General features: G+C 48.4%; 1 protein-coding gene across 3 annotated transcripts in view; it reads right to left on the reverse strand.

The window, feature by feature from the left end:
• Window positions 1–14,739: 14,739 nt before the first annotated feature.
• The window catches only part of VPS51 (vacuolar protein sorting 51 homolog (S. cerevisiae)), an 8,873-nt gene continuing 1,637 nt past the window's right edge, over window positions 14,740–21,975 (reverse strand). Inside the window, exons 4-11 of one of the 3 annotated variants that reach the window (XM_010568036.1) lie at window positions 21,667–21,889; window positions 20,180–20,924; window positions 19,684–19,902; window positions 18,840–19,061; window positions 18,284–18,405; window positions 17,712–17,799; window positions 16,761–17,017; window positions 14,740–15,334 (exon numbers count right to left, since the gene is read on the reverse strand). In XM_010568036.1, the coding sequence (XP_010566338.1) occupies window positions 15,199–15,334; window positions 16,761–17,017; window positions 17,712–17,799; window positions 18,284–18,405; window positions 18,840–19,061; window positions 19,684–19,902; window positions 20,180–20,924; window positions 21,667–21,889 (2,012 nt within the window). In that variant the 3' untranslated portion in view covers window positions 14,740–15,198. Of the gene's footprint in view, window positions 15,335–16,471; window positions 17,018–17,711; window positions 17,889–18,283; window positions 18,406–18,839; window positions 19,062–19,683; window positions 19,903–20,179; window positions 20,925–21,666; window positions 21,890–21,975 lie in introns of those variants that run through there. The other 2 variants (XM_010568038.1, XM_010568037.1) reach the window with 2 other exon arrangements.

The following is a 21,975-nucleotide window of genomic DNA, read 5'->3' on the forward strand; positions in this document are numbered from 1 at the left end:
GACAAAAAGCACTCTCTGGTTAGCCCCGGGGGCCTACAGGGCAGGGAGGTCGCATCTGCAGAGAAGACTGCACAGAAAGTGTAGTACAGGTAGGGTGACTGGTTCCCCCCTTCACAGAACTGGGGGACAGGCTCAGGGTTTTATGACAATCTGTCCTCACCATAGACCTCCTAGGGTCTAAGGAATGTAAGCGGCCTTGGGATACTAGAATCTTTTCCAGTACCTACCAGTTTATTGCAAGTTACTGAGAAGTCTAAAAACAAAAAAAGGGGGTGGTGGTGGTGGTAGGCTGGTTAATATTGTCTTTAATGATGAAGAATGTTAGATACCTTGTGAAAAAGGAATATTGGGAATTCAAACAGCAAACAAAAGGTTGAGAGGGCAGATTCTTGGCCAAAAGAAAAGCTATTTCCAGTCTTCAAGGACCACTTAAGCTTTGTAACAATGGTAAATCTATAACTGTCTTTTGCCATCAGGTATTATTTGCAATGATGAGACAGATTCTGGCCTCAAGAAGGCCTCAAAGCAAAAGCTCATAGTATTACTTCTGAGCCATTTAACTCTTATTTTATACCACTGATCTCAACAAAATTACCTAAGATTTTTGCTTCTGTCAGATGCTTCAGACTCATCCTTGAAGGTAAGCAGAGTGGGACGACGTCTTGCAAACTTCAGCAGGTATGTAGAAAAAGCAGCTAGCCCCTCTGAGCTAAGCTGTCATGGTTCAGCTTTGTTTAGAACAATTTTTAAAAAAAAAAAAAAAAAAGAAAGAAAGACAGGGACTTTTCTTACCAGGTCTTCTCAGTAGTACATGATCAGGACTAGGAACATGAACTAGGGCCTCTCAACACATCCCTCAGGATCACTGACATTTCAAAGCATTTCCTTCAAGTTTGTTTTCAGGTGGGATCCCAATCTTCTCTGGGTTCAGGGGTGCTGAAAATCTAGCAAGAAAAGCTGGTTTCAAGGGAATAGGACTATTAAAAATCACGTTTAAGCATGTATAAGAGCTTGGCATCCCAGACAAAGCCTTGCTGAGGTTCGGTTCCCATTGCCTCTGCCCACTTACAACTTACTCTGGCATTCCCTTTCCTATATTAAACATCTGAGTATCCTTTATTCTTTGAATTAAATCTAGCATATGTGGCTGTTCTGCAGCTGGAGCACAGCAACTGTATTCTTTGTGGCTAATGCCTTTCTTGGAGGATATAGCCGTGTCCAAGGAGAACAACCCTGTCCAAGGTAGCCTGTTGCTTGCTCAGCACTAAACCATGAGCTGGCAGCCAAAAAAAACCATGAAAAGATTGCAGTTGTGATTGGAAACAGGCTCAGAGGAGGAAGTTTTGAAGAAAATGGAGCCATGTTGGAAGCTGTTCGAGTGTAAAACTGAGCTGAAGCACACAGTCCTTGGGAAGAGAGAGCATTGCTGCAGGCCTGGTTCAGGGGCTGCACCCCTCAGGGGGGTTGGCAGAGATTTGGGAAGAGGGGTCTCCACAAAGACCTGATTGCAGGTTTGTCATCTCCCCCCATTGAAATGACAGTGGGAAGAAACTGCATGCCCCGGTGAAATCAGCTTCTCTGATTTCTATTTGTAACTTTCTGTTTCCAAGTGCCAAGAGTACTTTCTCTACCTCACCTGCTACTGCCTTTGAGTCCAGGTGGCTGCCTGTCCTCCAAGGTGCTTGTTTGCACTGCACAAAACACTGACTCCTGGAACAACAAACAAATGAACAATCCCCCTGTGGCAGGTCAAGCCAAATTCTGCTGCTTCTTGCTGTGAGAACACGGTTTATTAAGCCTTTTTCTGTGCACCTTTAGCCCAAAATGCTCACAAATAAGGTGGTTGTAGGTCTTTGCTTACGTCCTGTAGGAAGGTTAAGCTATGTGTTCTCATGAAGGGATGTGGCTTCAGTTACCTTCTAGATACAGCCTCAAACCCACAACTAATGTTCACTCTAGCTCTAGCCCTGCCTTGTACCCAGGACTAGTGTTTCGTAGCCTATGAGCTGTGGATGGTGAGTAGCTTGCAGGATACCAGAAAACAGCATGCAAAATGGTTGCAAAAGAGTAAAAGTTGCATACACCTGGAAACAAAATAAGAAATAAAAGGAAAATGAAATTAAGTTTAGCCTAATGTTTGTTTGGTACAAAGTGAGATCCACATAGGCAACGCTGCCAGAACTACTCCTTGGGGCTGGGGGAGAAGGAGTGGTATGTGCATGTATGCTTTCCCTTCCCTAGGTTAGGTGGTTCTGGAACCACAGAGAATGTGGAAATAAGTGCCTCGTGGCTTGGCTCTGCTCTGACTGGCCTCACCGTCATGAAAATGAACTGCTTACCTGGCTAAGTTTGGAGCTGTGCCCCTCTCCTGACCTCTTCAATGTTGTCACTGAAACACAACAGCTTTATTTACAGGGTCCCTTCCACAAAGTAGAAGCAGGAAGGATTCCTAGAAATGAAAATAAATGCCCTAGAGATGTGTTGACGGAGGGTCTCACACTGCATTTTCTCCAATCCATGCTGCTGGCTTAGCCCTGAGGTGTGAGAGCACTGCAGAAATCAGGACTTGGCCCAACCACCTGACACAAACTCTCCTATTAATCTTTGCCCTAGCACCCTAAAGACAAGAAAGGAAAACCCACAAAGAGTAGCTGCAGAAGTCACTGTGCACAAGCAAATTCACTCCTGTACTGATCTGCTGTAAGACAAGCTAATAGATCTTTCCAATGTTTGGATTATAAAAGAGAATTAAGCCATTAAGATTTTTATCTGCTGCTTTCTAGATTATCCAACCTGCACCAGCCAAGAGACACAACCCAACAAAGTATCATTCATCACCTACTTTCATGAACCACAGTGTTTTCAACAGCAAATTTGTTAAAACTTATCTGTGTCTTAACACTAGGAATATGTGAAAATAACTCTCGGTTGGATCCAGCCATAATCCTTTCATGCTGCCCCCTCTTTCTACCAGACATAGAAGGAGAGCCATTACTAAACTCTCCAAGTCATCCCTGATTCAGAAATGAGATCTGGCAGCATCGACACCACCTGCAAATGGATGTAGTGGAGTTGGAATGACCAGCACAATGGCTTTGCGAGTAGGGAAGGGAAACGGATAGATGGTGGAGAAGCTGGCAGGTAGATGTGAAGGCATCATGTGTATCCCAAGAGATCCATCCTTACTAAATCTCAAGACTTATTCATGGTGGAAAGACTAAAACCAAGGCTACAGGAATGTCAAAACAGCACAAGGTGCTGCTCATGATTTATAGCCCTGCCAAGCCTTTCTCTTAGCTATCATCATCCCCTTCTCCCTTGCACAGAGAGCAGCAGAGCCCGCATGTCCCAGACAGGATACCCCCTGGGGAATGTGACATTGGCCTGGAGTGGCACTGGACAGACTTCAGCAGTGGCCAAGAAGCGAGTAAGTGGTATGGCTGCAATGTTACTCAGGCAAGAAAACCCCGCTGTCTTTAAAAGGGCTTTGCTGGGTCAGAGGAAAGGCTGTATGATGAAACAGATGCTAAATCCTATCATTTTCACATCCTCCCCTTCTCACGGTCCCCGATCTGTCACCTCCTCTGTGCACGCAGGGAGAGACACCAGCTTTCCCTGAGCTGGCACGCTATGGGACACGCTCCAAAGTACACAGGGGTCTTTCCAGTAAAGTGTGGACCCACACTTTATTTTTTGATTGTTCAGGGATTAGCCTGAAAATATTATTATCAGTTACGATGGATTCTAGTGACCTGATTGCTGACAATATTGCCAGCAGTAGGAAAACAAGAAAAACACACTTTTAGACAAATCCCCAAATGACATTAAGTAGCTTACAATGAAAATCCAGATTAGCAGTCCTTGCCAAGGGATACATATTTCCAAATACTATTTCTTGCCCCCAGGGCCATCACAGGTCTTTTCAGGGACTCTAGAAGCTTATTTTCATCCAAATACATCTTTTAGGGGGAGTTTTCTTCTTTTTGGGGGCTAATGGGGAATAGGACAGCTGATTTTTTGCAGTTTCCCATTTTGAGAGCACTGAGCCCTTCAGGAACAGAAGCACTCGGCATTTACACACCTGGCACAAGAATAGTTCATGGAAACACAGACTGGTTGAGGTGGGAAGGGACCTCTGGATGTTGGCTGGCCCAACTCTCCCTGCTCAAGCAGGGCCACTAGAACCATTGCCCAGGACCACAGCCAGGCAGCTTCTGAATATGTCCAAGGAAGGAGACTCCAAAAGCTCTCTGGGCAACCTGTGCCAGTGCTCGGTCACCCTCACAGTGAAAAAGAGTTTTCCGATGCTCAGAGGGAACCCCCTGTGTTTCTGTTTGTGCCCGTTGTCACTGGGCATCCCTGAAAAGAGCTTGGCTCCATCTTCTTTGCACCCTCCCTTCAGGTATTGAGATACGTTGTGAAAGATCCCCCTGGAGCCTTCTCCAGGCTGAACAGTCCCAGCTGGCTTGATTAGATCTTTACTTTAGTATTAGATCTTTGCTTCCTCATGTTCTCTCAGTATTTCCTGAAAACCCACCCAAATCGTCTTTTCTTTCCTAACAAGACACAGGACCAGCCTGGGGTTTTGCTAGTGCTTCCACCATCTCTTTCCTCTCAATTCAACAAGTTCAGATGTGCTCAGCTTCTTGCCACTTTAGGACCTTACAGATCAGCTTCCGAAAAGAGCAGACACCAGCCATAAAGATGTGAGCATGTTCCTGATATGCTCCAGTCCCTGTTTAACATGCATGAATGTGTCATGAAACAGATGCTGTCACATACAGTGTAGAGATGCGGGGAATCTTTTATTGCATCCAGCCTGCAGTATCTGATTCACTCGCAAGCAGCTCGGACCTGTTACTTGGCTCCAGTCATAGCAATGAAGCAGTAAGCAAGCTCTTTATATACTTCCATCACTTTTCCCAAAGCTGCACAGCGAATCTTGAGCTTTTTTTCAGACTAAACAATATCTGCCACAAAAAAAAAAAAAAAAAGTGCTAGACTGTATGCAAAAAAGCCATCTTTTTTTGCCATGCTAACAATGAATTTTCAGCTCCATGTTCACTAAGATACTGTATTTTCAGGTACTCTGTTTCAAAATAATTTAGGTTTCTTATCACAATATGATAAAGCAAATAATTGTCTTTGTTCGTTAATCTTATTAAAATGTAGGATTTGATAATTTGTTCTGAGATCATCCTTACCAGCTGTCTAACTCGCAAGACAAGCAGTTGCTGAAACATATATGCATTAACATCTATAGTTACGAGGTGAACAAGTTCAATACCACTGCAGTTGTCATTCAATTATATTGTTATGCACAATGAAGAGAAAACAGAAATCATTCTCAAAGAAAAATGTGATGGATTTTTACAAAGCAATGCAAAGCACTCTCTTCTCTTAGATCATTTGTAGTATGAGAGAGCATTGTTGGTAACATGAGGAGTATCTCCAAGGAAGGAGACTCCAAAAGCTCTCTGGGCAGCCTGTGCCCAGCGAACTGCCTATGCTCAGAATAAGAACATATTCAGAGCAAGAAAACCACGTGGGCTGAGTGCAGTGCCATCACCCCACAGCACTGATGTGTCCCTGTAATGGGAAGGAGGTGTTTAGTGTCATAGTTCCAGCATGAAGATAATAATAGGATGCATATGCCATGAAAGGATGTACTCCCCTCCCATTCATCACAGACCTTGTTAAGCTGCTTGTCACTAATTGATGCAAATCTGAAATTCACACTCTTTTAAAATAAAATTATATACATTCTTTGTTTTAAAACCAGAAGAACATGAAAAAAACCCCTCATTTTCAAGGGCACCCCTGTTCACTCCCAGTGGGATCAGCTCCAGGGATGCAAACACCAGGACAAGCTCCTGCCAGGACAGCTGGTGGTGAAACCTCCCTGGAGCTTTTCAAACTGAATTCCTTAAACTTGCAGCTTAGAAACTGAACAGCCACAATACAAAGCACTGACTTAGCCTGTGTCCTGGGAATCCTGCAACACTCTTTTGTCATTTTGCTTTCAGGTGGCCAGATCTCTGAAGTGAAATGAAATCAAGAACTTGGCTGGGTGGGGGGGTTGTTGCAGTGCAGCATCCCTGCTCAGGCTGCCTCCAGCAGTGATGCTGTGAGGGGAGCAAAGCCAGAGGTACGAGGGTACCACAGATGCCTTCTGAGACCATGTTTATTATTTCAACAGTCAAACACTTCTTTCTTTTAAAGCATGATGAATAAGCAAGAGCATTGAAGCCAAGTGGCTAATAAGATCCCCTGGAGCTCCCAGCACAGTTCTTGCGTCTCTCCTGTGGTCCTGCCATACGCAGTCTGATGGTTGCTGCCAGGCTCTGCTTGCTAAACATCACAGCTTGCTCCTAGCTAAAAAGAATCAATTTTTTAGGCAAATAGGAAAATGAAACCCATTTCCCCTTCTCTGGAATTCTCTGCCAAGAATTTTCATGCATACAACAAATAAAAACATCTTGAGGACTGTGTGGCTTCCACTTGTGCTGCAGAGAAATGCTTTAGTGTATTATCCAGAACACACAGTACACAGCCTGCCCCAAATGGCACTTAGCTCGCTTGTTTCTGTGGACATCCTAAAAAACTGGTGAAGGAGCTTTTCTGTACCCTAAGAATTTCTGACTGCCATATAGACATGTTGGAGCACAAAATAGAGAAACCCCTGGTGTCCTGATTTAAACTGGAAAAATAACCCTAAGCAAATAGACCCAGCACTGAGGGGAAGAGTACAAAAGCAGTATTTACAAACCCCTTCTGAGCTAAGCATCTAAGCAAGGACAGTGAAGAAGTCTCCAGCACCCAATGCTTCATACCTGAAGTCCAGGTAAGCAACAGATGATCACGTTTGTCCAAATCATAGGACCGGTCCCTAAATTTAGTACATCCTGCAGGTACTGCTTATTTGCTAGCTCCCATGGCCACCACATTTTCTTACAGTCCATGGTGCTTTGATTCCAGCTCCTGAGACATCCACGCTGTATCTATCTCTTTGTGTGCATTAACTATCAACCCAAGGGAATTCAAGCACTCCTCTGTGCTTTTCCTTTGTGGCCAGGTCATGTTTAGGGAATAGCCTCCCACCAAATCTCAGGAGAGGGAAAACCCACCTGGAGAATGACTCTCAAGACTTTGGTAATGCACTTTAAGCCACTTTACAACTTGAAGCCCTTAACTGCCAACCTGTCCCAAAAATGGCATGAAAAACTAATGAGAACATTTTCAGGAAGGAGTTTTATGTTATAATTTCATATTTCAGTACTGTAGTCACCTGGACAATGAACTTCACATCATAAAAAGATTAAAATAATATATTTTTACAGTCCTATATGAAGGTCACCAGGTATTCACAGTTTAGGTAGTTCTTCACACCCATCTAAAAATAAACTATATCGTCCAACAATCCCTTGAGGCTCTGAACACCCCTCCACAACCACATAACATTTTAAGAGGGAAGTGGTGGACCTGTTATCTTTCAGGGCCCCCACTACTTCATCACGTTTTACTTGAATGCTGACAGACTTTGAAACCTTCTGCTAAAAATCATAGAATCATAGAATCAGGGGTAATGAATGACAAAAGAACAACCTGAGATGTAAAGTTACTCAAGACTACGCAGACAAATCCAAGAGGGAGATCTCAGAAGACCTATTCAGCACAGATACTAAAAGGGATCAGGTAGTATAGCAGGAAAATAAGTGTTTCTTTCAAATGCTGTTGGTTGCACATGGACTATGTAAGATCTCAGAGATAAAGCACACTTTTCTTATGCTTGGGGGGTAAGAAGATAGGGGAAAATTTTTAGTCTTCGCAATACCATGGTCATATCATTTTATGGTCGTAGCTTGTATGTGTGATAGCTGAATCATTCAAAAAAAGCCCCCCTCTCCTCCTTTTATTTACTGCAATACACTATTTTTTCAGCTGAAGATGTGGCCCTGTAAAATCTACTGCCTCTTTCTTTCTCACAGAAGGGATATGCTGAGTGTGCAGCATTTCCTATTACCTGAGAGCCAAAAAATGAAATCCTAGCCACAGGAAGTATTGATCATGACATGTTCCCCCCACCCCCCAATGTGTTAATCATGCAGAGCACTTTCTTTTGCAGAAAGCATCTCCTGACATTTCCAGGGGAGGCTCCCTTCTTTCCTAGAGGAGGAGTCAGAAGGGAGGATACCCCATGTCCACAGAAAGACCCTTCCGTTCTCCTATCTCATTTTTTTTCCAAGACATACACTGCCATTACTGCTTCCCTTCTGCCAGGGTAATTTTAGATTTTAGTAGGTTAGCAGAATACAGCACTATATAGTCAGTAATAGCTCACATCTTAGTGGGAACATCCATGGATCTGATCTTCACTCTCCCAACCTCCTTACCCCATCCACCTTTGGGCTCTAGTGGGGTCCACACGTGCACCAGGAGCCCTTCCAGTCATGTGTAGCACAGGGCTGAATGAAAATTGGTTGAGCTTTCCCCACATGGGAGGAAAAGATAAGGAGGCTACCAATCCTTCCTGGCTGCCAGCTAGCAGAATTAGGTCTGTAACTCAAGAATTAGCCATCTGTGCTGAACGTTGCTTCAGCTGGCCAACAGTCCATTAATTTTGACCTTAAAAATGTGCTTCACTTTTTTTAAGTTCAGGAGTGACACTGTGATATTATTCCAAAGATTATCAACATATCTGATTCAGCTGCCAGTTCAGAGTTTATTGGAGGCAATTTCTCCATGCCTCAACAATGCACACTTGGCTAAGAGCAGCTGAAAAGCTCTACAGAAGCAGCTGTTAAAGATGTTCTTCTTTAATGTGTGGTTATTTCATTCACGCATCAGTCTACTCTTTTATATAGATATATCTTTTTTATATATATCTCTATATCTTTTATATATATATTTCTGGGTCACAGATCATGATGCTTATAAAGACATTAGACCCTGCAGAACTGGAATTACAGAAGAGAAGCAGGAAAAACAATAGAAGAATAATTATGCAAGAGAAGTGGCAGCAGTTCTGCATGAAATCACATCAGAAGCCTGGAATAAATGAGCTTGAAAGTGCTTTGGATAAAATGGCTTGATGCAGTTTATTGGCTGCTGATTTTGGAGCTCTGCATCTTACAGGGACAGAGCAATCTCACTCCTCGTGCTGAGCTTCAAAACCCATACATCCCACACATAATGTCAGCACGAACTCTCACTAACAAAGCACCATGTTCACTGTTCCAGGTCCAATGACAGCAGTTGATGAAAGCAGAGGTCACCCACATTTTTCATCTGTCCACTTCATAAACAAGTATGACCTGGATCCAATTTTAGTACAGCTGCATGACCTGTTGGGCCCATTCCTTCCATCGCATTGCATAATTCCCCACAGATATATATCCCAGGTCTTTTGTGTTCAGTTGCAAAGGACGGTCACTGGCCTTCACAGCTTAATACACAACATGCAGAAAATGGCACTCTCTGCTATGAAGCTGACTGTTACTCTGCTCATCACCGTGGTGCTCTGCAGCTCCCTTGGTAAGTTTCACGAATTAAAAAAATAGGATTTTTTTTTTTTTTTTTTTTATAACCTTGAACTTACTGAACTTCTGCACAAAGTATTCAAACTATTCAGAGTACCATTAAAACACCTGGTGAAAACTACTCTAGGAAGCAACTGAAAGGCATCTTGATGCCTCATTTAAAATTTGCAGAGAAAGCATGCTGTGTCCCTGCTGGCAGAAATGATGTCCCTTTGATTCCCACTGAAGACTTATAGTGATGACAGGGAAATTTAGGTACCTGGCCTCCAAGAAAATACTAATCACAGCAGCTTGTGTAAGGTCTCTGAGATTTTTTTCACTTGGATATGTACAGTAGGGTTCATCTGACTAAATTTCATCTCTGCAATTTGATGGCTGGTGTTCAAGTACTCACCCTGGGTCTCCTTTGAATTCATGGATTGGGCTGGAGTTGGTGACCTCATCGCAGCACAAACACCTACACTAGATTAAATGATATGTCCTGCTGCTTCCAGGGACTACAGCAGATGTGGCAACTCAACCTTAAGCAAAATGAACCCAACATTACTCTGTTATTTAATGATGGGTAACTACTACCATTACCTAACTTTACCTCTAGGCTTGGCTCCTTGAGCCCACAAAGGTGCCTAATCTGAGGCAACATCGATGCCAAAGTGTCAGAAAACAGAAAATAAATATAGGGAAAGAAGTAAACTTGGAAGGTGAAAACAAAGGCAATGTAATTCAACATGTTGAGGGGGTGGTGGTGAACTCACAGCTTGGTTAATTCCTCTGAGGTTATTAACCAAAAACACAGTTATGTGCAATTAGAGGAAGAGAAACAGCAGAGTGATAAGGAATATGCTGTACACTGATAAGACAGTCTAAATTATCTCATCAGTTGAAGAACCTAATAATTTTATGAAAGCAGGTAAAGCATATGGATTTTAATCAATGTGACTCACATTAAATCTCATAAATTAAGAACAGGCATGACAATAAAAGAGGAGAAAAAACACCAGAATTTTACTAGAAGGGACAGAACTTAGCAGACATGTTTATTATTATTTTTTTTTAAATCAAGGCTCAGTGAATAAATCAAGACAGTTTATACAAAGAGAATATGGAAAGGAGATCAGATCACATGAGTAGCCCTGGAGAACCTAGCAAGGTCTTGGAAGAACAGCATGTTATATGTAAATTCAAAAATCAGCCTTTGTAGGCAGTTGTGTAGGTAGCAACATCAGAAGGTGACAAGATTTGGACTTGAAGAAAAGAGATTAAGAGAGCAGAAACATTTTCAGTTTACTTTCATCTAAAATGCTGACAATTCCAGAGACAGGAGAAAAAATGTAATTACTGAATATTACAGACAACCTGGGTGATGAATACGCAAACATATTCAGAGAGGGGAGCTGAATCGTTTTTGATATCTGGTTAAAAAACAAGGAATAACATAAGGAAGCAAAGGTGCATGGAAAAGAGAAAAAAATCCCACAAAGCCTGAGAAGAGGCTGAGGACCAGGCAGGCAGAAGCTTATCCTTGAATGGTGGGATTCCACCAAGGGACCTGTGCAGCAGAGCAGCTCCTGCAGTGGCAACCCGTTTCTCTGAAGGCTTCAAAAAAAGCCCTGCAGAGCTGAGAACACACTCAGCAAAAACTTAGTGTGATTTGTATGTCATTATTGGGGTGGAGGGGGTTAAAGGGTAGAAGAAGCTGAATCTGAGCAAGTGAAAGGTTCATTCATTGCACTCCACTTTGTCTTTCATACTCCAGGAGCTGGCTCTGCTCATGAGATTGTCCCTAGCTTTCTTCAGACGCTTCTTGAAGGCTCTGCTGAACAGCTGTACACTGGACCAATTTCTCAGTATAAAGTCGATGACTTGACTAGAGCTGCTTTGACCGCATTAAAGGAATGTATTGATGAGCTTTCTCCTGAGCATGTAAAGGCCCTCGTCAACCTGCTGGTAATTCACTCCTTTTATTATTATTATAAATGTATGTAACTGTGCAGCCTTGTGCCAGATTTTGGACCTAGAGCACCCAAATACGTTAACTTAAGCATCCCTTGGACTCAGGTTTGGTTGCAGACCAGCACAAAGCTTCCAAGTGCTTTGAGAGACTGACAAACAAAAGATGGTCTCTGCAACAAATACCATAATTTTTCTTACTGGCTAGAATTTATGGAGATGCTACCTCCCCTGTGGAAAAAGCACCTGCTTCATGCAGGTGTGTTTTTAGGAACAGAGCCAAGATGAAAGAAAACTTCTAGGTAATACCAAGAAAGACTCTGGCATATGTGACACACTTGCTCTTTGTTAGTGTTCACACATAAGCTCACAACATGTACTGACCTGGTGAGCACCTGCAGGTGCGAGACTAAGCCTTTGTCCTCACATAAGTTCTGCCAGAGGTTACAACTTCAGTATATCGTTCAAGTATCATAGGTAAGTCTGGCTTTTCTCTGCAGTTGTATATTTTGGCATGCTACGTTCACTGCTCTGACTTTCTGTTTCAGAAACTTGTTCGGACAGAGGCTTAAATTGGCAAAATATTTGACCCAGCTGCTGATAACACTCCCTGATGACTTCCAGTTTCTCATATCCAAAGCCTCTGGGAAAAGAACAAATACAAAAAATGGAGAAAACTACGACGCTGGCAGCTGTTTTTCTAAACTCTCTGTGCTGAGTATTACACTCTGTCACCTTCTAGTCTATTTTAGATCTTATTTCTTTAGAGATAACATCTAAGTTCTAAATAAAATTCAAATAGTGTTTTAAAATTATTTCTGTCATCTGTTTTTATAAATAAAGGTCTTTTTTTCTCCTTACTGCTAGGACAAGATGCTGTTTGTTTTGGTAAAGTCTAAACAACAGCATTATTATATATAGTGACTCACCCACAACACACACAGACACAGCACAAACATGCACATGGGTCAGCAATTTAACTCTGAATGACTTGAGGGAATCACGTCCTCAACCAAAGCAACTTTCCAAGTGTTGACGATTTTTCAAAATAAATGCAGTAGTTCTGATAGCAAAGGATCCAAAACTCACTGAGCATGAGCTGAACATCAGCTCACTTTGGACCACTCTCATGGCGCTCCGAGCATCCCCAGGCGGCACACACACACGGTGTCAGCACTGACTACAGCAAAAACCTGAAAGCAAGCTGGATGCCCAGTGATTCCCAGTGGAAAACTGGGCAGACAGCACAATTGCACCTCACCCCACAGCTCTTGGCTGCTCCTTTGCAGATGGGACTGAGAGAAAAGTACCAGAAGGGACAGTGTACCTTCTAAACACACAAGAAAATGGCTCCTTGTACATCTTCTTTGGTGCTTTCCTACCACTTCTCTTCAGCTTCACACTCTCCTACTAGGTATACTGACTCTACATGAACTCACAAATGCAGTGAGGATTGAGGGAAGGGTAATGTCCTTTTTCTGGAACGAACTGATGTGTAATCTTGAGTATAGACTGCTCTATGGGAAAGTGAGCCAACAAAGGTGTTCACCCATTGCCCATCTCTTCCACCTCACATCCCTGCCACATGCTTTTGCCCATGGTGCCTGTGCCATGGGGTCCACCCCCAGGACACCACAAAGGTGCCAAAGAGCAGAAGCAGAACATTTTTTAACTGCCACTACATATATGTAAAAGCAGAGCCATCCCAGGCTAGCTAATTCTCAGTGACACTGACCTTCACAGGAAGACAATGAGCAGTGAGGCTGACCTAGATCTACCTGCCTCAGACGGTCAGTACCACTCCTTGTCTTTCAAAGACAGGACCAAGTTCAGTGAGTGACAAAACCCAGCATTTGCTGCTTTCCAAAACTTGCAGAAGGCTCCTGCACAGGTGCAGAAGCCACCCTGACAAGAACAACGTTGTGCACGTTGGAAAATCTTTTTGGTTGAAGGCAGACGACAGCAGGGGCTGAGTAGTTTGTCACCATGGGCAGAGCATAGCCTGACATTTCCAAGCCTTGTTCAAGTGACTGCAAAGGACAACGTGAAGGAAATTTGTCCTAGCAAATGGCCTGGATCATTAACATTACCAAACGGGACCGACCTTTTGGTCACAGAGGATGAATGATCCCAGCTGAAGGGGATGTGCATGACACATGCAGGGGGCAGCCAGGCCCATGAGAACTTGCATACTTTACAAAAGGGGTTGCAGGGAGCCAGTTTTACCAAGAAAGGCAATCTGCAAAGTCCTTTTTTGCACAGATTAGCAATTGAAAGTCCAGGATGCTGATGTCCTGCTGAAGGATCACAGCAGGTCTTTCTGAAGACAAATAATGTTATCTGAATCCAGATCTCTGCCAGTTTGGCCCAATTATTTTAACAAAAAAACTGCTCTGATTACAGGAACTGCACAAGAGCAGATTATACAATTGCCAATATACAAGCATCCCATTTAAGTATACTGCCCATATGGCCTATCACTCTTGCTACTAACAGAAGCAATTTAACATTGGACCAATGAGGTCAAGGAGTTCACCAGCTCAGAAAAAGTGAAGGGTATGTCCATGTACTTCTCGTCCTACCAAGGATTCAGTCAAACAATAAACCTGTTTATTAAAAGCAGGATGCAATTCTTTTCGTATGAGCAGAACTGAACATTATTCTGTCTGTTCCAGGAACATGAAAAATGGTGGTTGTTCTTGCTGCTTTATTGTGAACCAAAATGAAATGTTTCTTCTCTGAAATCAAAAGTAAAAACAATTTACTTCTACTTTCTCCTTCCTTCTCATCCAGCTGAGGATACTTCTAAGAGAAAGAGCTAATTTTGCCACCATGCATAAATGCATTTGAACAAAAAGCACTCGCCAGCTCTTCTTTCTCTCTTAATCCCAAACCCAGAGATAGTCTCCAATTATCATACAAGTCTGCAAAGCGAGAATGCAATATGAAAAGAAATACAATCCCATAAGAAGACATGATATGCCTCTCAGGATACCTCACTTTAATTTTTGGATCTGCCACAGAAATCAGTGATGTCACAATTCGTATCTGCCCCCATTCCCCTGAAAGCAAGTCTGATCACTCTTAGTACAGGTTGTCTCTTAGTAAGTCTGAACACTCATGCTCAGCAAGAAAACGGGGACTGGGGGAGGCTTTCTAAGGTAGCTGTTGCCCGAAGGTGGCTGGGCATCCGCTGTTGCCCAAAGGTGGCTGGGTATCCATCTGCTGCTGAGAGGTGGTTGGTGGATGCTGTTGCATCACTTGTTTTCCTTTTTTTTTCCACACACTTGTTAAACTGTCTTTATCTCGACCCTTACATTCTTCTTGCTTTTGCCCTTCGAGTTCCCTCCCCCATCCTGCTGTGGGGGGGAAAGGAGGGAGCGAACGGCTGGCCAGGGGCAACCCTCCAGTTTCCAACCTTGTTTAACAAACAATACCAAAATGGCCTTCCTTACTCCAGGGTGAATAAATGTTGTGAAGGAGCTGTAACTGCCAGTTGCTGTGCCCACAGTTGCTGGCAATGGGAGATCCCTGACCTGAGCTGGAGAGTTAATAATGTTGAATTCTCAGCTTGCGCTTTGTATCTTTTGATGCTTTTCCAAGAGGTCTGTGTCATGATCTTAATGTTAGAGGGAAGTGAGGGAGCAAAGCTCTCATTTCAGTTGCTCAGGCTTCTCCATTCAAGGGACCCCAGTGTCTGCAACACTCCTCAGATGCTCCTGATCTCTTCCAGCAGGAGGGTCTGTCTGTCTGTCCATCTCTCCAAGATGTCTGGGGAGTCCATGGTGACCAGGCTTTTCACCAGAGACAGATGAAGTGAGTTTTCCAAAGCCACCCTGGGAGGGCTGGGACAGCGATGAGAAGTTTGATTCTTCTATCAGTAGTGTGCAAGCATTTACACATCCAGTGTAAGCGTCCCCAGCATTTCATGCTGCAGGGGTTTGTGCCTCTAAGTTAAGGACCCCAAGGATTACCCAGCACTTTGTTTAGTACCCACTAAGGTTTTTGGTCCTTGACTCTTATGGTTTGGGACCCTTATGGATGCTCGGTCTCTCATCGCTGTTGGTCCATTGCTGTCTCATCCCTGCATGGGACAGGTGAGGGGCTTCATTCACCTTACAAACCCCTGCTGTGCTGGCTATCCCTGGCCCCTGCAGACACCCTTCATCCCAGCCCGGAGGTGGGGAATCTGTTTGGCCAGGGCCAGGGCTCAGAGGGCTGCTTCTCCAGCACAGCCCTTCCCCAACCACACACCCAGGGCATTGCCTGTGCCCCTGACCCTGCTGCTGTGCCCCCCCACCCCCGGGCACCCCAGGATCCCCTTGCAGTGCCTGGCAGCGATGAGCAGGAGCTGCACGAGTAGCACTGACCCTGCTGAGGTCCCGCAGCCAGCTGGGGTGCGCAGAGAGGCAGCCCCCTTGCTTGTGTGAGGCCTTGGGCGCGTGCGAGGTGCTCATGAGTGGTGGCTGGGAGGGCACTGGCTGCTCATGTGAAGGCTGGACAAGGCACTAGGTACCTCCAGGTTGCTCATGGGAGGGGATGGATGCTCCTTGGGTGCTTGTGCAAGGCACTGGGTGCACACAGGGTGCAGCAGAGGGAAGAGGAAGGGTTTTTGTGCAAGGGGCCGGGTCTGCCTCCCCTCCCCACTGGCCCATGGGGACACAGGTGGCCAAGGGACCCAGGCATCTAGGTGACCCCTCTTCAATTCTACATACCCCCACTGCCTCCCCCCAGGAACACAGGCATCTGTCCCTGTTGTGCCCCATCCCCACCCCACACACAGACAGGGGACGTAAAGCACAGCTCACACATACTTTATTTATTGTCCCCAACTGTGACAAAGGGGCTGTCCCCAGCATGTTCCCAGGCATGAGGGGACGTCACCGAGGTGGGGTATGACATGGTATGTCACTGGGGCTGCAGGGACAACACGGGGTGTCAGCACACACTGAGGGTGTCACTGGTTTGGGGGGACAATGTGGGCTAGAGGTGGGAGACATGGGGTGACCCTGTGTGGGGGCATAGGACGTTCTTGTGTGTTGCCATGTGGGGGAGGACACATGCAATGTCCCCATGTACATGTGGGGAGTCATAGGGTACAGGTCTGTCCCCAGATATATAACGGGACCTAAGACATGTCCCCCTCTCAGAGATGTCCCCACTTGGCTGTGCCCCATGGTGACACAGCTGTCCCATGTCCCTGCATCCCCCCACTACGTGATGCCACGTCCTGTACCTCAACCCATGCCCCTGTGTGCCCCCATGTCCTACCCGCGCTCGCAGATGAGCTCGACGACACTGTGCTCCATGGGGACGGGATCGAGGCAGCGGTGGGCAGCGCTGGCGGCCACCTCATCCAGCAGCCCCTGGACCACCCGCTCGTCAGCTGCAAAGCGCCAGAGGTAGAGCTGCAGGTAATGGCCGTCCACCTGCACCTGCTGCAGCCCAAAGCGCCCCAACGTCCGCAGCCGCACACACTCCAGCAGCGTCTTTAGGCTGATCTTGATTATCCCAGTCAGCACTGATACCTGGGACATGGGGGTAGCAGGGACATGTGGCACAGGGGGGGCCAGAAGGCCCCCCTGAGTCACATCTGCATGGGCATGTGGGGACATTGGGGACGCCCCTCTCCAGGCCATCAGCTCCTAGGACGCTCTCATCCTGGTCACCAGTCCCAAGGGATCCCCTCAGTCCTGACACATGGGATGTGGGGACACTGGGGACATGTGTCACAGGGGAATGGGGGCTCCATCGGCCTGGATTCTTCAAGCGCAGGGAGGTCCCAAGTCCCATCAGCAATGGGCATATGGGTGACAGGAGGGATACCCTTGTCCTGGCTGCCACCCCCAAGCTTGGACACATGGGACAGTGTGACATAGAGGACACATGGCACAGGGGGATGGTGACACGCTTGGCCTGGCTGTTGGGAACACAGGGAAGCCCCAAGTCAAGCCAGAGTAGGGACACAAGGACACACCTGCCCTCATCATCAGCCGCAGGGACCCCCTGTGTCCCAATACCTAGGACAAAGGAGCATCAGGGGACAGTGGGAACACCCTTGTCCTGGTCATTGGCTCCTGCGGATGCCCTGGGCCCCAACACCTGGGTCATGGGGGACACCAGGGACATGTGACAGCTGGGAAGGTGGGCAGTTTAGGGGCCCTTGGGGATATGGGGACCAGGGGGGCCCTTGGGGACATGGGGATGTCCCCATGGCCTCACCTTGTTGAACTCGACAGGGCTGAAGATGTCAACGCGTTCGGAGAAGAGCTTCTGGATGTTGCTGAGCAGGTGGGTGTCCATGGGGGCACTGGGGATGGTGACACCAGGACAGTCAGGGACATGGGGCCAGTCACATATTTGAGAAAGCCAGGGGATGTGGGGGCAGGGACAGAGGGACTGTCAGGAGACACAGGGATGGGGACACCGAGATGGTCAGAGGATGCAGGGATGGTCAGGAGATATTGGGACGGTTTGGGGACACAAAGACAGGAACATGAGGATGGGCAGTGGATGTGGAGACAGTCAGGGAACGTGGGGATGGTCAAAGACACAGAGACAAGACAATCGCGGGATGCAAGGCACTTGGGGATCATCAGGGGATACTGGGACAGTCAGGGGGAACGTGGGGATGGTTGGGACATACGGGGATCAGAAATTATTGGGACAGTTTGGGGACTTGAAGAGGGTCACGAGGAAGACACAGTGGGTACCACAGGGGTGACACAGCGGCCCTGGGGTGACCAGAGAAGGCCCAGGGGGTGGCCGAGAGGTGTCTGGGTGACAGGGCTGACCTGGGGGTGTAGCTGGGGGCATAGCGCCCAGGTGCCCGTGAGCTGCTGTAGACGGAGAAGGCACGCCGGCTCGAGTCGCTGCTCTGCGCCCGCCGCACCCCCTCCTCGAAGAGCTGCCCAACCTGCGGCACCGCACCCTCTCAGTGCTGGTATCCCAGAATCCACCCAAAATATCCTCTGGGACCGTTTCCCCCCCACTGCCCCTGCCAGGATCCCTCAAATCCTCTGTGACCCTCCCAAACCCTTCTGGGACCCTCAAAGATCCTGAAGGACCACATGGGGATCTTGGGCATCTCCTCTTGACCCTTCACGGACTTCAGCTCTCCGCCACCAAGACCCTCTGGGACTCCCAACTCTCCCAGGAACCCTCTGGGACATCTGGAAACCACCGGGGACTTCAAGGACCCCTGCAGAGGCCCTCTGGGGACTTCCTAAAGTCCTCGAGGACCTTATGGGGACCTCAGGGCCTCTCCATGGACCCTCCGGGACACGTGGGACCCCCTGGGGGACTTCAGGACCATCCCCAGCCCCTCTGGGCTCCTGGTGTTGCCCCAACCTGGACATCGATGGCGGTGATGTCCTCGACCACGCGCTTCATGACAGCACGAACGTTGCGGGGCTCGACGGTGCCCAACCAGTCTCGTGTCTCCACGCTCTTCCTAAGCATCTGTGCCACTGCGGCACCCTGGACCTGCACGTAGTGGTCGAGCAGCCGTTGCGCCGCCCCCCGCGCCTCTGCACACAGTGCCGGTCCCGGTGTCACCACTGGGCCTGTGTCCTGGGAGGTGCAAGGGACATGAAGACGTGTGGAGATGTGTAGGAATACCACCCGACACCTCTGCGCACAGCGTTGTCCCCACCATCTCCACTGGCCCTGTGGCCTGGGGATACAAGGGACATGGGACATGTGGGGATGCCTCCCATGCCTCTACCATCTGATGTCCTGGGGGCACAGGGACGTCAGGGGACACATGGGATGCTCTTCAGGCCACCCCACCTGCAGCAGCATCGCTGCCATCCTCATATCCTTGGGGCATCTGGGGGGGCTTGGGGACATACAGAAGCCCCTTGGGTACATTTGGGAGACACTGGCACAGGCAAGGACCCTTCTGCCTCCACGTGCACTGCCATCCCCAGGGTCATATCCTGGATGGACATGGGGCAACAGCAGGGCACAGGGAGGGACTTGGGGACATTTTGGGGTCCCTCAGGGACATCTGGGGGCACACAAAGACAGAAGGAAGATCCCATACCTCCACACACACCACGGTACCCACCACTGTGTCCTGAATAGATGCTGGGACACAGAGGGATGCAGAGCCATTTTGTGACATCTTGGGGACATTCAGGGTCCCCTTAGGGCCATTTTGGGGCCAACTGGGGAAGTTTTGGGGGCTCACCTGAGGAGGAAACTGTTCATCGGTGAGAGTGAGAATGTAGCTGATGGTGGTGGCCTCATAGTCAAGGCAGAGGCGGGCAAGGAGCAGCAGCAGGGCTGGGGGTGCCGCGGGGGCCCCCCGCTCAGCTGGGCCATCGGCGAAGCCCCGGGCGGTGCGGCAGAGCCAGCGCACGAAGGCCACAACCAGCCCTTCGCGCACTGCCTCCACGCAGAACTCCCCCTGTGACCAAAAATGGGGGGTTACACCCCAAAAATACCACCCTGGAGCCCTGAAAAACCACAAACTACCCTGTACAATCTCCAAACTGCCCCAGTGACCCTCAAACTGCCCCGTGCTACCTCCAGATTGCCCGTGACCCCCCCAGTCTGCCTTGTGCAAGCCCCGACCTGCCCTGTGCAACACCCAAACTTCCTTGTGCCAAACCCAGATTGCTCCAATGACCCACCAAATGCCCCACGCAACTGCCCAAACCGCCCCACGCCGCCCCACAGCCCACCTTGAAGTAGGGCAGGCTGGCGAAGGCGACATCCTTGGCAGTGAAGAGCTGCACGTAGGCCAGGACAGCCTTGAGCTGGCCAAGAACGGAGGAGGCGAGCGTGGCCAGCAGGTCGGGCAGGCCGGGACCCTCCTTGCCGGGGGGCCGGGGGGCGGCCAGCGCCTGGCGCACGTCACCCAGGCACCCCAGAAAGAAGGTCTGCAGTGCCCACAGGTAGCGATCCACCCGCTCGCGCGCTGCCCGGGCCACTAGTGCGGCACCTGCCTCGGCCCCGGCCGCAGGCAGCAGCTCAAGGAGGGCGCGAAGGCGGCGGTGGAAGCGGTCGAGCGCCCGCACCAGCAGCGAGGTGTCGCCCAGGCCCCGCTCCAGCGCCAGGCGCCGCTCCAGCAGCTCAAAGTAACGGGTAGTGAGGGTGGCGGCAAAGGCTTCCAGGCGGCCATCCCCAGCCCCTGGGCGTCCCTCAAAGAGGCTGCGGTATGAGGCCGTGAGGAGGCACAGGTTGCCCACAAAGGCAGAGCTTCCACGGTCAACGAAGTCAAGGATGTCGGAGGCGGGGGGCGGCGTGGCGGCGGTGGCGCCAGAGGGGTCAGCTGGGTGCAGCTCAGCCTCCAGCGCCGCCAGCTCAGCCTCGAGGCGGGCGCCGGCGTGGCTCAGGAACTCCTCGCACAGCTCCTCAGGTGGCTCTTCCAGCTGCAACAGCATCTCCACGCACTCGGTGAGCTCCTTGGGGTCCAAGGTGTCATCCCTGAGGGGGTGGGGGAAATGAGGGGGTTACTTGGGGATGGTGGCAGGTTCCGGGGTTAACAGTGGCACAGCAAAAAAATGGAATAAGCAATAAAGGTCATTAGTAGGCTTCAGAGTAAACAGTAATTATTCAAAAAACAAAAGGGAAAAAAAATACTTAATAGCATCAGCATGTTCCAAAGTTAACAGTGGTTACAGTAATACAAAAACTCACTAAAGATAACTCTCACCTCACTAAAGTAGGTTCCAACATTTACAATAATAATGAAAAATCACTAAAACTCCTCAGTAGGTTCCAGAATTATCCCTTTACCATAAACACATGAGAAAAAAAACATGTAGCGGAACCTTTTAAAAGCTCTCAGTAGTGATCAGAATTATCCCCCTTCCTCTATGAATGTTATGCACGAGGCGTGGTTCCTGGGGTTGTTATTGATATGCTCCAGGGTAAATGCCCCCCTCCCTAGGATGTTTCTTGGGGGCTGTTATCATTAGGCTCCAGACCTGACACCCCCGACCCCTTGACAAACTGTCTCCTGCAGCTGTTACCAGTAGTCTTCAGAGTTAACATACCATGACCACCACCACCCCTCCAAGAAGGCTGTTTACTAGAATGGCTATCATTAGTCTCCAGAGTGAACCCCGCAAAGGCTGTTTCCAGAGCATCAGTAGGCTCCAGAGCAAACATCCCCCAAAACCCCATTTCCCACAGCTGCTGTCAACAGGCTCCAGAGTGAACGCACCGGAGTCGCGTGCGGAGGCGCTGGGCCAGCTCGGCCATGATGGCGTGGCTCTCGTCCTCGATGGCGCGGAAGGAGGGCAGGTGGCGGTAGTGGCGGAGCACAGCACGGGCACGGGCGTGGCAGCGCAAGGCCCGCACAGGCTCTGCCCCTGGTGCTGCCCACCGCCGCAGCCGCCCCGGCACCTCCACCAGGGACTGCAGCTTCCGCAGCAGTGCCTGCACCCCTGGGGGGGGTCAGGGGCAGAGTTAGGCATGGGGGCAAGAAAGTTATTGGGGTGGGATTAGCAAATGTGGGCGCGGCCAGGGGCTG

Source organism: Haliaeetus leucocephalus, unplaced genomic scaffold (assembly GCF_000737465.1).
Source record: "Haliaeetus leucocephalus isolate CR32 unplaced genomic scaffold, Haliaeetus_leucocephalus-4.0 Scaffold236, whole genome shotgun sequence".
In the NCBI taxonomy this organism is placed as follows: Eukaryota; Metazoa; Chordata; class Aves; order Accipitriformes; family Accipitridae; genus Haliaeetus; species Haliaeetus leucocephalus.